This window comes from Acomys russatus, chromosome 4 (assembly GCF_903995435.1).
Source record: "Acomys russatus chromosome 4, mAcoRus1.1, whole genome shotgun sequence".
NCBI classification, from domain to species: Eukaryota; Metazoa; Chordata; class Mammalia; order Rodentia; family Muridae; genus Acomys; species Acomys russatus.
Window position 1 is genome coordinate 7,479,908 of NC_067140.1, and position 16,872 is coordinate 7,496,779.

Here is a 16,872-nt window from a genome sequence, read left to right on the forward strand (position 1 = left end):
GATCTCTTTTAGTACTCAACACACACACACACGCACATACACACACACACACACACCTTACTTTCATACATACATGTAGGCAAAACCACTCATACACATCAAATAAAATTTAAAAACTCCTTCTCTGTTAGATGTGATGGTTCCTGATTGTAATCCTCAGAAAACTAAGGAAGGAGAATTGTTGTAACAGGAACTTATATTTGCCTGTTTCAATTATTGCCTCGGAGGATTACTGCCTCCATCTGCTAACCAAGGCCTAGTCCTGGAAGCTTCTAGGTTCCATTCAATCTAACCTAGGCCTAGAGAATATTTTCAGCCTCTGAGACTTACTGCTTAATCAGCTCACCCTTTCTTGTTCTAACTGAGCACTGGGCTGGTTGGTTCACTTCACCTGTTCTGGCCCAAACTCCTTTCTCAGCTGACTTAATTCAATCTAGCTTTTCTTTCGGCTTCTGAATTGCTCTGCTTGGCCTCAAACTAACCCCAGGAGTCTGTTCTAATCTCCTGGCTCCTTCTCTGGCTCCTCTGTCTTCACCCGTGTCTAGCTTGTTCTCTCTGCAGCCTCTCTCTGTGAAACTGCCTCCCCTCTCTCTGCATTGCCCCTTAAGTAGCTTCCCTCTCCTCTCTGTCCTCATGGCAAACTGGCTGTACGCTATTCTGTCAAATCTTTCTCTGATTTGTCACATTTCTGCCACTCAATTAGACATCACTTTCAAACATGGGTGCTTCCTTCTACAAACTAACTTTACCTTTATTATTTGGGATTAAAGGCCTAGACCACCATGCCTGGACCTAAGCTTTTCTTTATAGACCTAGAAGGTCTTTGGATGTGATCTCTTGCCAGAGTAGCCATGTTCTGAATTAAAATTCTTCTACAAATTGTCATGAGTTCAAGGCCAGCCTGAACTATGTAGTGAGTTCCAGAATAGCCAAGACTACAGAGTAACATTGTGCCTTAAAAAAAAGTAGGGTGTGGGGAAGCTAGGAAGATAGCTCAACAAGTAAAGGTGCCAAGCCTGCTGACCTGACTTCAATCCCTGGGAACCATACAGTGGAAGGGAGAGAAGTGATTCTGGAAAGCTGTTCTCTGATGAGTGACATAGCACGTCCCATACCCTGAAGTAAAGAAATGTAAGAAAAAAAAAGGTCTATCCGCCCAAAATAAGAACATTTAAAAAGATTTATTCATCTCATGAGTGTTTTGCTCATCAGTGTGTCTGTGCACCGTGTGTAAGTCTGGTGCTTGAGGATGTCAGAAGAGAGTGCCGGATCCCTTGGAACTGGAATTATGGATGGTTGTGAGCTATTGGTGGGTGCTGAGAATCGAACTTGGAGCTTGGAGCACAAGGGTGTGTGTGTGTGTGTGTGTGTGTGTGTGTGTGTGAGAGAGAGAGAGAGAGAGAGAGAGAGAGAGAGAGAGAGAGAGAGAGAGAGAGAGAGACCGACCTGTGAGACAGAGGGGCTGTGTGGATAGTGGGCTAAAGAGTTAAACTCTTAGAGCTGCCAGCCGATGTCATCTGAAAACACAAAGAGTGAAATATAAGTAACAGTCAGCTTCTTTCCTTCAATCCAATTTCTAAGCAGTTGTGTGATCGATCAATTTATACATCGATCGGCTGTCTAATCCACCTTCACCACTTCTCTGTGCTGCTGCAGCCGCCTCTAGCAGGGGTGGCTGAGCTTCACTTCAGGCTGGCGGGGTCACTGTAGCTGAAGAAGCAGGAGGCGCACATTGGTGGCGTAGGGGTTGTGCTGCTCAGTGGCCCCCTGCAGCTGCACTGGGTGGAGGCTGGGGTGTGGGGCTGTGAACCGCTGCACAGGGCAGCAGAGCACATGCAGGAGGAGCCAGGTGGCGTCGGGGTCCACTTTCATCAGATGGAGGAAGACGCTGTGGAGAGAGGGGTTCATGAGTAAGAGAGGCAGGAGGGAGGAGGAGCTGTTTACTGGACTCTCTGAGAAGGAATTGATCCCAATATCAAGTCACTTCAAACAGCAGACGGAACCCACTTTAGATCCTAAGACAGGGCCATTAGGATGGTTCCAAAGCCTTACAGAAACAGGTGAACAGCTTCTGATCCACTGACACGGAGTAAACAGTAATTAGTCAAGGAGAGAAGTATTGACAACACAAAAGGCTCTTCAGGGTAAAGCTGGAGTCTGAAGACGTGATAGGCCTAGCCCTGCACCGCCAGCTATGCCTGGGAACCTGGGCAAGCCTTAACTTCTTTCTTCAAGGTCCTCATGTGCCCTGGATACACCCATTCTGGTCATTCAGCCATGGCTTCTTAGAGGTCTGGGTACAGGGGCCAACAGAATCTGTGCTCACCAGAGGCTGGTCAAGGTTCTTGAGGCAAACAGTACTGATGTCCTGTACAAACACAACCTGGAGCTCAAGGGCCAGGGTCACGGTATGCTGCCAGGAATGAAATCCTTTATCTTGACCTGAACTTTTAGCTATTATCCACTCAACTCCTGTTTCTGATCTAGGGCCACCATAGTGGACAGTCCCCTGTAAAACACACACACACACACACACACACACACACACACACACACACACACACACACACGGCTGTTTTCTCCCAGTGTCCAGGTGGTCCCCACCTTTCCCTGTCTCAGCAGCACGAGCATGGCTGCTGCTTTAGCACACTGCATTGAGTGCCTGTTGATTAACAGGTTCTCATTAGCCTGAGGACTGGGTGACTTGAAGGATGCCCCTTCCTGGAATCTTCACAGTCCCTGAAAGGATCTGAGGAAAGTCCTGAAGTCCGACCAAGGAAGTTCAGGAACTGACTTTACTATTATGAGTCATAGCTATGTAGCCTTGGAAACTATACACTTGGTCTTGCCTCAGTTTTCCCATTACTTCCCTTCTTCTTCTTTTTCCCCCTCCTTTGAGACAGGGTCTCATGTAGCCCAGGCTGACTTCAAGCTTGCTATGTAGCCAAGGTTGACCTTGAACTCCTAATCTTCCTGCCTCCATTTATCAAGTGCTGGTGAGTTCCTTTAGTACAACCAACCACACCTGTCTTCAGTTTTCTCATTTTTGAGGGTTTTGCTAAGGTTTAAAACACAGATCAGTCCCTCCTGACTCCATTTAAACATTTTTTAAGCGTTTATTATTTATTGTGTGCTTAGCTGTGTGTAGGCTATGACATGTGTGTGGAGATCAGGGGACAGCTTGCAGGAGAGAGAGTTCTCTTTCCACCATGGAGGTCCCAGGACATCAGACTCCTTGGCAAGGCCTTACAATCTTTCTGCAGCCCCCAGGTATATTTTAAATTTATTTTTGAAGTTAGCATACACAGTAATGGATTTTGTTACAGAGTTTTCACACACATGTCATTGTATGTTTTCTTGCCCATCTCCATGTGGCATCTTTACCAGCTAAAAATACTACCAGCCCCTGTATTAGCGGATTCTACCACAGATTTAACCAGTGATGAATTAAAACAAATTCCATGTGTACTGAACACATACAAGCTCTTTCCTTGTCTCCACTCCCTAAACACAATGAAACAAGCACTCAATGTTTACACCTGTCAGGTGGTCACTGTGTGCCCCTGGAGTTGCTTCCTCCTTCCTACCAAGAACAACCATACAGCATGTATCTGAGGAACCAAATCTCATTCTTGTCAGCTATATCTAGGGACCTCTACCATACTTTTGAGTGTCAAATGGGAATAAAATTACTGCTAAAGTAAACTTTAGTTTGGTTTTTTTTTTTTTAATGTTTGTTTGTTTTTTGGTTTTTCGAGATAGGGTTTCTCTGTGTAGCCTTGGCTGTCCTAGACTCACTTTGTAGACCAGGCTGGCCTCAAACTCACAGCGATCCGCCTGCCTCTGCCTCCTGAGTGCTGGGATTAAAGGCGTGCACCACTATGCCCGGCTTTTAGTTTGGTTTTTAATTTCATTATTCTGAAAAACCAGTGCCCTTGGAGGAGCTGAGCCTTGTCCAATGAAGCCAGTTTTGCTTTTTTCCTTGTATGTGGGGGTAGGGACACAGGTAGGTGGCAGGTGTAGGTGTGTAGGTGTGTGTGTGTGTGTGTGTGTGTGTGTGTGTGTGTGTGTGTGTGTGTGTGTGTGTGTGTGTGTGTAGGGAGGCTTTAAAAAATGAACTGGGCCTGTGCTGTGCCTAAACAAATTTTTTTAAAGTTTCTTAGCTTAGGATAATCTTGTGTTTATAACCTACACAATGCTTGCTGAAGAAGTGATTATAATATTCTAATTCATCGTTTCCACTTCACTGCAGAAGAGAGATGGGGCCTGCGTGGGAGACAATTTTTGTTTAAAAACAAAAATATCTCTGATAATTAGAGTGGTGAAGGAAATGATAAAAAACACACTAAAAACTGGGAAGCACATTTCTGTTTACACGTGACACCGTTGACAGTTTTCCCTTGGTGCCAAAGACTGTTAGAATGCAAATGATTTCATTTGATTTTTTTCCCTCTACTTCAAGAACTGGAACAATTTCTCAAGCTGCAGCTGCTCTTCCTTCAAGGAATACTTTTATCCGGGCAGCAGTCAGCAGAAGGTGCCATGGCCCAGCTCAGCCAAAGCTCTGCTCTGCCTACAGGCTCCAAGCTGGATAGGATGCTGTAGTCACCTCAGAGAGCTCCAAATAAACCGCCGACAGAAAGGCAAAGAGAGATGTGTAGAGTTCACCTGCCTTTATTAAGCAGAGTACAGGTCCTAGGAATCACTTTGGATGTCAACGTTTTGCTCTAAGGCTAACACAGAGAAACCCTGTCTCGAAAAAATAAAAAGAAGGTAGATGGCCCAGCTCGGCAAAGACAAGCAAGTTCCTCCTCCAGCCTCAGCTGTGGGAAGCAAATCATCCTGCTTCCAGAACTTGTTTCCACTTTCTCCCAAAGATGATTACAGGCAGCCCAGCCTCCCCACGGGATTGTTCTGAGGGGAGGAGAGGGGAGGGAAACACCTGAGTGTGTAATGAAAGCACTGTTCCAGGGACAGAGAGAGGAAGAGACACAGAGATAGCTGGAGAAGAAGGGGGAGAGGAGAGAGATGGGAGTGTAGAGCAGCAGAGACAGAGATATACACACATGGGGGGGGGGAAGCGGGGAGAGAGAAGGGAGGGAGAGAAGGAGAGACATGGGGGGGGGAAGGGGGGAGAGAGAAAGAAAGAGAGGGGGGTTGGGAGAGAGAGACAGACATGCCTGAGGGATGATCTCCACTACCAACGCTAGCAGCATCACCCGCTATGGATAATGCGCAGTCTGAAAAGGGCAAGACATTTGTCTTTTGTCTCACTCATCTCCACAGTACCCTAGTGGAGCCCAATTCTCTGCCACAGGGTTCTAATTTTGCTTATTATTTCAGAGACAGCAAAATGCAGTGTATTTTACATTCTGCATGCCTGAGGTGGGGAGTGAACCCTGTGCCATGTAAGCAGATGGCTGGCAGGCTCAGCTGCACTCTTGCTGGGTAGGAGGCATGCGGTCTGCTGAACCCTAAACACTGACAAATTCTTAACTTGAGCCCTGTTGGCCCTGCCACTGGGAGCTGAGCCTGAGGCCTGGCAGGTTGGGTTTGAGGCCTCCAGAGGCCTGGCTTTGATTCTGGAGCACCTTGCTTGGGGCCACTTCCCACCCAGCCTTTCTGCATAATCAAGCCAGAACACAAAGGCAAGCCCTCTGCTTTGAGTGACCAGAGTAACTGACTGGAACATCTCCAGACACGCAGGGACGGTTGTTGGACACGCCAAATGGCCAGCTTCATCTTTTTTCAAATCCAAAGAGAAACACTGTCTAAAGAACATTCATACACTATTTAACTCCTGAACAAAAACTTCTTTCTCTTTCCCCTAGGCCCAGGTTGGCGGCTACAGGGAGCACAGCTATCAAGAGATTACCTGGTTCCCAGAGCACGGGAGGCACTCAGCTGTGCCTCATGCCTCCACATGTCCCCAGGCAGGTGATTATCTCTCAATAACCTGTAGGGCCGTGTAGCTTAAATGATAACTTGACTTTAAAAAATTTAGAACTTGCCGTTAGGCAGTTTCTAAGCAACCTCTGTTTCCATGGCAAAGAAGCCTGGTGTTTATACTGATTTTTCACTTAAAATGCGGTTTTATTGAATTTCACTTCGTGCAGGCAGCCATTTCCCTGCACTTCAGCCCTATCTATAGTTGACGGTATCAGTAAGTACCTAATAAACTCTAGAGGCCAAACTGGCAGAAGAAAAGCACTCCTTCAGGATCAGCACTAGGGTGCTCCAGTGAGCCACCTGGGGTGTGGTGGCCTGGGGAGGCAGGAAGTATGCCAATAGAACCTAGCTGGCTGATTCAGGGCCTTATTTTCATGGTTCAGTCATTTACAAGCACCCAGTCAGTCTAAACACTGTTAGGTCTCTGGGATACTACAGAGGTGGTCGAGGAAGGCTGTGGTTTCAGGGACCATCTGCTGGGAAAGACAGACCATGGGAGGCCTGATGTGGACACAGCCAGCCAGGGAGCATTCCTAAGGCACATGCAGGTGCAGACAGAGAGTTCCACAGCTCTGCAGCACCAGCGCTGGGTTAACCCCACCCCCGCCCAGTGGCAAAACCAAAAAGAAAGCCCTGTGTCACAGCAACAGAGTATGTCTTCACCATCTCTGTCTAGACAGCATCTGCCCAAAGGAGACGCTAGAAAACCGTCAGCCAATCAGGGTCCCACATAGCTAAATAAACTGTAACTGAAGCCCAGGGCTCCCAGCTCTGGTGACAGGCTATTCTTTTTCTGTCAATTACTTGCCTGAGGGATCTGATGCTCTCTGTGTCTTTCTGGATCTATAAAATGCTCTCAGGAGTTGTCAGGGCAAATGCCAGAGGGAAAGGACTTGTGGTGCTGCGATCTGTTTGTTTATTTGGGGGTTATCTAGGGAAGTGGTTCTAGGTATCTCTTTAGGAGCGTGGTACATACTCTTTCCACATGGGCCTGAGCAAACCCACTTACTGGGAAGCAGGCCTGTTGTTCCTTTTCAGGCAGAACAGCTTCTACACCCCTTTCTCGGGCCATCTCTTTCTCCATTACTCCAAGCATGCCAATACTGCAAATGAAGCTGTGTGCTTCCTTTTAAGCAAATGGATGCCAGGGTGTCAACTTGTCCCAGCCAGCAAGCAGTGGGGCTGTGTTCCCATACGCGGTAATTTACTCTAATGGGTCTCGGTTCATTGGTTAACCAGTATTTCAAGCCTGTCCTTTCCTGCTATTCAATTTAGCTATCTTCCTTTGCTCTGAGGCTGTTTTTTGTTTCTAAATGTTGGGAATGGGGGATTATGACTGGAAGCAACAATTTACTCTCCAAATACATGCTACCAATTACCTTTGCAGCTATACTTACTTGTTAGACCTAACTATATTTACCTGTTCAAAACCATTCATCCATCGATCGACCTCCAACAAGCATACTCAGAGACTCCTATTAAAAATATTTAAATGCAGCGAGGACAGGATTTAAAACCATGAACACCAGCAGCAGTGCATAATGCTAATCATGCCTCTAAAGAATCACAAGACAGAGTATCATAAATGCAGTAGAATGCTTCCATTGCTTTGTGCATAGTTAAAAGGACATGACACGGAGAGGCCCAATCTGTTAGAGACAATTCCAAAGGATGTCAGGACCTAGAATGGTTTAAGTCTGACTAAGTGGGTTTTAAATGCAGCCTCTTCCATTTGGCTGGCTCTTCCACCTCCAGGCACCCAGGCTAAGGTCCCATGATAGTGCTGCTGGCCACTGGCTTCAAAGCTGGTCTTAGCACTGGCTGACATACTCAGGCCATGTGCAATGTTTCCTGCCTCTGTGAGAAAGATTGTGACAATCTACATATCTTGCCCTCTCCTACTCAAATTATTTTTCTGTGACCAATGCTTTGGCACTAGGCCAACAGCTCCTACTGATGGGCACCATAAGAAATGGCGCCTAGAAATGTATTTTTGGTGGGGTATGATGGCACATGCCTATGATCTTAGCACTTGGCCTCTGCATGCACATGTACAGCAAGAGCAAGCATCACAGACAGACCGACAGACAGACAGACAGACACACGGCAAACCAGGACACATTACATCATTGGGAAAGTACCGGCAATACACAGTTTCAGTAACGCAGATATCCCTGCTTTCATACCAGAAACCCAGTAACCCGCTTTGTTTGTAATCTGCATGGCAGATGTCTCTTATCTGACACCATGATATCATGCCTCTATGTGCACAGCGAACAGCTTCAGATCTGAGTGTATTTTTAGAACAATGGGCCTTGAGAAGAAAAGCAGCAGTGCCTGTCAAAAGATGGATAATAGGAAAGCTAACTACTGGGGTCTGAATTTGTCAACTATTAATCAAATGTCAAAAGGAAAACTATGAAAAGTGTCCTCATTTCCATGCCGGGTGCAATCCGGGGGAAACAGCTTTGTAGCCAGGCCTCAAATGCGCTGCCCACCCCATTCAGGGGACCAGCTACTCATTTTGAGCTAGCCGAACTAGAGGATACCTCTGTGGTTCATGATTGGTTCACACAGACAGGCCTGTGTGTGGTGGGGAGAGGAGTCGGGCTCTGGCAGGGTTGAAATGAAGGGGCCTGTGCTGGTCTGTGTTGCCCAGGCTTTGAAGGCACCGGCTGGTTCTTTGATGGGCTGGGATCCTACTGCTAGGAAGCGAGCGGGGGAAGTCAGTTGATAAACGAACCTTCAAACCTGCTCCTGACTTCCCCCACAAATGGAGGTGGGAGGAGTACCCCAATTAACATAAAAAGGACCCTTTTGAGAAGAAAGCCCAGTTCAGATTTCAGTGAGTAGTATATTTAGAAGGAAGGGTACATCCATATGTATACAGGTGTGACACATGCACAACACACCATATATTTGGTTAGTGTCTATACACATACATTTCTTACATGTGTGCATACATATAGAAACATACTTTGAAACACACGCTTTGTGAGGGCAAGGCCTCCTGCCTTCTCTCCTGTTCTCAGCAGCCAGAACAGTGCTTGGCACAAAGGGGTTCACCACACAGTTGTCAGAGTTGACTTTCTGACCACATGAAAACAACTCATCTGTACAAAGACCCTGTGAGGAGGGCAGTACCACCATCCCATCATAGAGGGAGGAAGTGAAAAGCAGTAGACCTTATGTGGCCGCATAGTGTAGGACATAGAATCTAAACCTGGTTTTGCCCACCTGGTGCTTCTTGCTCTCACAGACCGGCCAGGGGAAGGAAGGAGAATGAGTACTGTGCTGCCCGTTCCCCCTCCCCCCCAAACAGCATCAGCACTTGCATGGTCAGAAGGTATGCCAGCTGGTGGCTACCTGCATCCCTAGCTAGGGCCTGGGGTTGGCAGATGAGGGCAGGAGACCAAGCAGACTGAGAGCTTTGTTCTATCACGAAATTTACTTGGCACGGGCCTCATGGTTTTACTAGTAGATACTGCCTAGCTTTATTTGCTTTTGGCGCAGAGTGAAGGTACATATGATATATAAGACCTCACTGTGGGACAGAGAGCTAGCAGGAGATTGGCCCACTGAGTGCACATACTCAAAAGAAAACTGAAATTGGGACGGGGCGGCATAAGGGTGGTTGCTCTCCTCTAGAATTCTTTTCAGTATGAAACTGTAAAAGCCCCAGTGGTGAGAGGGGCACAGGAGTGCATGCTGGGAGATATTCTGGGCTTCAGGCCCACCTGGGAATTTAAATCAGTTTAGTTTGTCTCTGCCTCAGGTTTAGGTGGGGCCAGGCTGATCTAGGGCTTACTCTCACTGACACTGCCTTGATTACAGCTATTGGTTCACTGGCCACTCTTTCTACACCCTAAATATGATTTACTTGTTTGTCATTCTTTGAAGTGACTTAACTACATGGGATCAGAAGCTTCCCCCAAGGCCATCACCAGTTAACAGTGACACCTGGTGGTAATAAGCAGCAAGGTTCTCTTCTGCCCCCGCCCCTCCCCCAAGTTGTAAGATTTATGCCCCTCCTTACAAAGCACATTTGCCAGATAAAAGCATTAAACTGGAATGGCATCTCCACTCTTAGCATTTACAGCCTTGGTTATATCAACCATCCCCTGATCAATTTCCATTTCCAGAGTTTACAACCTAGATGTAAAAGCCTGCCACGAAGGCTATATTTAATATGACAAATTAAAAAAGCAAACAGAGGCTTGGTCATTCTTTGGAGCCAGGAAAGCAAATAGAAGGAAGGAAAAGCCAGCCGTGATGCGGATGAAAAGGATGTTCACCAGTTGCCACCTTTGTCTGTGCTCCACATCACTATGGCTCTGAGACCCACAGAAGCACCTCCTCCCAGGTGCTTTCCATCTGGTAGAAGGCAAAGACTTGAGCAGCCCCTGGCCCTCCAAGCTTCCCTCACTAGCTCTCTGGTAGACAGAGGAACAGAGAGGAGCTCACCTGTTCTGAAGGGAGCTGGGCCATCTGTGGACCCTTCTGAGTTTCCCTGTTACTTCAGGAGAGTACAGTGAGGTTTGCCTCTTTAAAAAACTTGCTGCAAAGGTTCTGAGTTCAATTCCCAGCAACCACATGGTAGCTCATAACCATCTATAATGAGATCTGGTGTCTTCTTCTGGTACAAAACACTGTATACATAATAAATAAATAAATCTTTTTTTTAAAAACTTGCTACAATCTCCCTAAACACAACAGCTAACTCTTCTCTCATGAGAGCATATGCTGTGTCTGACAGTTATGTGGTGAATAGTGAGGGGCAGAGGTGGAGGCAGTAGCTGAAACAGAGGCTTCTGTGGTGGCTCATGTCATGGGATACGGTGCCCTGATTATGAAAGAGAATTTTTAATTAGCATTAAAGCAACCAGAACAGCAGAGCTCTCTAACTCATAAGTGCAGGTCAGCAGGTATGCTAGCCCAAGGTCCCAGATGATAAGTCACAAAGAATGCGGAGCTAGGAGACAAAGACCTATTGAGTGTTCCAGGGACCGGCTGGCCGTAAAAGATAGGGAGGATACACAAGGACAAATTCCTGAGAGAAACAGGTACCAGACATGATCGAGTAAGTAATGAGCCAAGACCCCTCATCCGATCTTATGGTGTTTGCTTAATTCCCCCTTGAGGCCCGCACACAACGTTCCAGGTTTGAGTTTAACCAGATGTGTTGTTAGCCCAGATAAACATCTACCCTCGGGTTCCGAGAAAAACAGGAACCAAGGACTGTTCCTGTGTGATTAAGTCTGACCTTACCCCAGATCTGCCTACGCAATTTGCTGATGTTCAAATGTTCGAAACTACCAATCGTGTGTGGCCACACCAAAACTTCCCGCTCCCCCCGACCTTTGTCCATATAAACCCCAAGCCCCTGGGCTTCCGGGTCGACCCCTCTGTCTCCTGCGTGAGATATGTGTCGACCCCGAGCTCCGCCAATAAACTGCCTCATGTGTTTACAGCAAGACGGTCGTTTGTGTGTCTTTGGGTGCGCGCCATCCCGAGGCTTGAGTGAGGGTCTCCCTTCGGGGGTCTTTCAATTATATTGTATTAGCAGTGCAAGAGGAACAGCAAGTTTTCCAAATGGGCAGATAGGCATTCTCTTAGTAAGTGGCACAGAGGTTAAGGAAAGAGAATTAAGGACACACTGGCTGAGGCCTCCTCTCACTCTCCCTCAGGACCACCATGTCTGCTTCAGTAGGCTCAGTCCCACTGGGGCGCTCACTCCACAAGGTAGGTGGCTCAGGGCACCAGGCCTGCCTATTGTCTTGGGTGACTCTTCCCATTTAGAGAGCTAAATTGATTTGATTTCTGAATTAAGATGCCAAATCAGTTCCTGATCAAGGACAACATTGATTCCCACCTCCCCAGCCCCCTCTTAAAAGTAAGTTTACAGATGAGGTGTGGGTGAAGCAATCAGTTTTGTACTTGCACAAGGCAGAGACAGGCCATCTGACTCAACCTCTGGTGGAAGAGAAGGTGCTGGAACAAACAAAGGGAACAGCAGCCAAATGGTCAGGCGGCAGTCTCCTCCTCCAGCCACCTTAACACCAACTTAAGATTCAGTAAGGTCCAGTTCTGGGTTTAATTGCTTTTAGGGGCAAAAAGGAATTAGAAATGAAAAGGTAAATGTATTAGCTTATTTATGGCTCTCAACTGGAAGGATAGGATGCAGTGAATGCAGGAAAAGCAGACTGGGATAGGAAGTGTGAAGATCAGATTTTCATAATTCAAAAGAACGTATTCTAAGATAAAGCCATCTCCTACTTGGGTTGCACCTTAAGTCACAGCGCAACAGCCCAGGGAGGGTCACTTTCACCTCAGGAGTGCCCGAGGAGATGCAGCTCCTTGGGATGCACCTCTATGCTCCAGAAACCATGACTGATTCTGGGTCTCAGAGATTTGATGTGAACGGGACAGAAGGAAGCAAAGCTACCAAGCAAATCAAGAGGAAAGAATTGCAAAGACAATAAATCAATTCCAAAAGGTGCTCCCTTCCCTTGCAGGGAGTGCAGGGTTATAAGGGAGCACGCTGCTCTCCTCATTCCACAGTCGGAACAGCGTTCCCAGCTCCCTGGGTGGACTGAGGAGTCGCCTGACTCTCACCCCAGTGCAATGATCACGGCTAACTCTGCCCATGTGAAGTTAGCAGGTCAGGCAGCATGAGCAGCAGGTGTCCAGGGGCAGGCAGCTGCAATGCACAGCTGTTCCCAGCGGGCAAGAGTGCTGGGCAAAGGCGGCCAGGGTGTACTGGGGGTCACAAGCTAAGAGTGTTGCTGTGCTCAGTTTCAGCTTAGGAGTAAAATCCTTGAAGAACTGAAATGGTTTGTGCTAGAGGCACAGCTACAGGCTTAGCGAAAACTCTGGGAAATTAGGTTCATGTAATTTTGGAATCAAAAGTTGTTCTTTGGGTCAGTTTACTGCCAGGAGTATGGGCTCTAGAAACAGGCACACATCTGCCTGTACTGCACAGTTTTGCACACGATCTTCTACCATATAAGACTTTCTGTGGAGTTAGTCACACTAGTGCTTCCCTTTGGCCTTGCTATGGAGGGAGCAGAGACATAGAAAAGTGCTGCATCACTGATCACAAGGAACAGAGTAGAAAGGTGGAAACTCCAGCGAGGAGGGTTTGGGTCCCCTCCAGCACCCGGCCTTTCTGCTTTGTGCCCTGCAGGAATTGTTGCTGACATTGCAGCCCAGAAAAGGTCTCGTGCATAGAGAACGCATCTAGTCAAAATACCATCTTTGGAGTTGGCACAGCTAAAGAAATCAACCTGGCAAGGAGAGAGAAAAGAGAGCAGAGATTGCCTCAACTCTACCCGCCATTAGCAAATCATCTATAATTTAGAACAAACGTAAAGAGATGCGGGTGATGAAGCAGACGTACCTCCTGGCAGCCTCTTGTAATTTCACGGGCTGTTTGGTGCTGAGGTAAATCAAGCAGGCATCAGCCACTTTATTCAGGTCACCCTCACCTGCAGGGTGGAAAAACAAAACAAGCCTGAGGCCTTCAGACTGCATTTGGGACAAGTGATAACCAATCGTTGTCTAGGGACCCAGGATTAGCCATGCAAGGTTACTTTGTCCAGCAACCAGGAATATCCTAAAGTAAAAGAACAGATGGGGGGGGGGGCAGGGCAGACCAAAGGAAGTGTACAAGATGGGAAGTAAGGGACACAAGGGACACTATGCACAGGATGCAAAGCAGGGACATCAAGTCATGTGCAGGCTCTGTGACCAGGAGACCCATATGGTACCTACCTAATTCCAGACTTTCACAGAGAGGACCCAGGCCCTGCAAGACAGCTAGTTGCAGCTTGAAGGCCAGTGTGTGAGAATAAATTGGTCCAGCCCTGGCACTGATGGGGGCCTGGGTGATTAAGGAGTTGGCCAATTTTGGCAGGACGTCTTTGCAGAACCGGCTCCGTAGAAAATCACCACATCTGCTTCCCAGCGTCTGTAAAACCTGCAGAAACAGTCCCTAGCCTGGTGACTGCACATTGCTAAAGCAGCAAGAGGGCTGAAACATGCTTGGTAATTCAATTCTATCTAGGTCTCTACTTAGGGAAAAAATAGAATTACTGCTGTTAATTCCTTGCCCATGGTTTGTGATTCTGACAGTTATGAATTTGGAGGTCTCTGCTTCCAAGGCATGGATGCTTCTACCCATAAATACAGATTACATGGAGAATAATTCAGAGGGTGCGTGGGTTGGATGAATAATATGATTAATACCTTGATTTCCTTTCCTTTTTTGAATAAGAGAGCCAGAATGAGAATGAGAGGGAGAGAGGAGAGAGAGAGACAGAGGGAGAAAGGAGAGAGAGGGAGAGAGAAGGAGAGGGAGAGAGAAGGAGGGAGGGAGAGAGGGGGAGAGAGAGAGAGACAGAGAGGGAGAGAGAGGGAGAGAGAGGGAGAGAGCAGAGAAGGAGAGAGAAGGAGAGAGAGGGAGAGAGAGAGAAGGAGAGAGGACAGAGAGGGAGGGAGGGAAAGAGAGGAAGAGAGAGGGAGGGAGGAAGGGAGGGAGGCAGAGGGGGAGAGAGAGAGAGAGATAAAGAGAGAGAGAGGGAGGGAGGGACAACGCTTAAAGTGCTTCATGTGGATCATCTCTGGAATCTTCTTTACATCCCTTGAGAAGGCTGGGGCTTTCAACTCTCCCTAGCTGAGCAAATACACACTCAAGGTTCAGCAGCTGCCATGTGCAGGCATCAGGAGGTGACCAGACTATAGTCTCTGTCTAAGCCAAGGCTGGTCCCTGTGGCTGGAGCCACCAGTGTGCGCTGTGTGTTCGACTGCACAATCTCTCATGTACATCACTCCTTTTCTATCTTTCACAACAGGCAGTCTTTTTGCATGTTTCGTTTAAACTTTCTGTAGCAGAACATATTGAAATGTTTTGCCCCGCTGCACAAGACTGAGTGAACAGGAGGATAGGAATTTCTTTTAAGAATCAGTAAGCAAGGCTTAATGGGCACCCAGCGTCTGTCCAGTCTGTGGAGTAAGGGCTTTATCTTGGGGTTCTTAGCTGCATCATATGATCTCAGGTAAGGCACTATTAATGTATCTGCATGTGGAAAAAGCAGCCCTACTTGCAGTGCACACATCTTTGTATGTTTTCATTTTCCTACACTGGCTGTCATTTCAACTAACCTATTAATTTTCATAAAGGGGAACAGTACATGTGAATAAGATTTAGTAATACCTCCTTCCCTCTCAGCCTCCCTCAGGCTCTCTCCACACCACACACAAACCTTCTCTAGCTCCTCCTTCCCTCTTTACACACACACACACACACACACACACACACACACACACACATCATTTCTTTGGAATTAATGTTAACAGTTATGTCATGAATATAAGCTGGTATTCTTAGTATCTGCAGGAGAACCTTACAGGAGACACACTACTTCTGCTGGGGACACCAACTGCATTCCCAGATCCCATCTGCCACCCCTCCACATCTCTTCCCTCTGCCTTATCTTGCTCATCCACTTCTAATTTATGCTGTCTTGCATGGTAAACGTATTTCTGTAGGATGCTGTTAAGTGTTTTTTAGAACAAGGAAGGATATAAATAAGTGAAAATTCATGTGCTAATATAAGCCAAACCTAATGAGGGCGAGTGATATCTCTTTAGGGCTGTAGTGTTTCAAAGGCCTTCACCAGAGTTTTATTTCACCCTTGACAAAATTGCACCTAAGTCCCTCCAGAAAATGGCTGACTGTGGGCTTGGGCTAGGCAGAAGTGGGCCCATCACCTTGACTCTCATACCGTTTACTAAGCACAAACCTGATCTGAATTCCATCCCTTACTAGCTGTACAGTCCTGGGGCATGTTATTGTCTCTGAACTTGTTTCCTTCTTTGGCCAAAAATGGAGGTACTAAGCACCCTACAGGTGACTATGACATGTTTCCATGTGGGCAATGCCAAGATTACTGCCTGGCACACAAGAGATGATCAGTAAATACTGGTGGCTTTCGCTTTACGAAGTCACTCAGCTTTAAATTCTAAAGACAGTATCATTTGGACTCTTCTGTGCTTTTCTTATTTTTCTGTACTTTCTTCAAGGTCTGTGTCCAGAGGTCAGAGAAGGAAAAGTGGAGCAGAAGATGGGGTGAGTTTTGTGCTTGGGACCTGCATCCCATGACAGATGGGTGTCAGTACCTTGAAGGCTCTGAGTACTGCCAGGGGGTCATCGCTTGTGAGTCGGTGCACGAGTGAAGGCCAGGCCCGATGAGCTAGGGGAAGGAGCTGGTTCTTGTGGGTCTGTAGAACCACCACACACAAACCTAGCACATCCAAGACCTGAAAGAAAAGTCAGGATTTCATCAGGCAGCCGAGCTTGAAACCATATGCCTAGGACCAAGTCACAGTTCAACAGTGAGCCTGAGAAATACATTAAGATAGTAATAGAAACTGGATAGACCTTTTGGTTCCAAAATCACATGATCCTAATTTTCCACACCTTCCACATGCAGGCAGAATACTGTATAAATAATAAATAAATATTAAAAAAAGAAAGAAAAAAGAAATGAGAGCAGCCACATGAGAAGAAGAGGCCCTTAGACCACAGCAAAGACGTGTGGTCACATGATGTCAGCACAACCATAAATGGAAAGGATTTGAACCCTGTCTGACATCAACGGAGCTTCTCAGAGTCAGGTGTAGGAAATGAGAGCAGTGGCACAGAAGGAGACAGGAAGCAGGGAGGAGGAGCAGGCTGAGAAGCTGGCAGGAGACTGAGGGTAAGCCAATCTTATCAGACAGGTTTGGGCTAGCCTAGATGCACACTGACCTTTAGTCTATTGCTGAGCACTGACAGGCAGCAATGACTGTAGGTAGTGGTCAGCACAGCAGCCTACACAGGCTTTGCAAGGATGGGAGCCCTCGGAGAGCGCACAGGGTATG

The 16,872-nt window shown here is 47.1% G+C and overlaps 1 protein-coding gene across 1 annotated transcript in view; it reads right to left on the reverse strand.

The window, feature by feature from the left end:
- Positions 1-1,349: 1,349 nt before the first annotated feature.
- Tti1 (TELO2 interacting protein 1) overlaps positions 1,350-16,872 on the reverse strand; it is a 59,316-nt gene continuing 43,793 nt past the window's right edge. Inside the window, exons 5-8 of the mRNA XM_051143683.1 lie at positions 16,129-16,269; positions 13,723-13,927; positions 13,349-13,436; positions 1,350-1,888 (exon numbers count right to left, since the gene is read on the reverse strand). Coding sequence (XP_050999640.1) covers positions 1,702-1,888; positions 13,349-13,436; positions 13,723-13,927; positions 16,129-16,269 — 621 coding nt within the window. The 3' untranslated portion in view covers positions 1,350-1,701. The remainder of the gene's footprint in view (positions 1,889-13,348; positions 13,437-13,722; positions 13,928-16,128; positions 16,270-16,872) is intronic.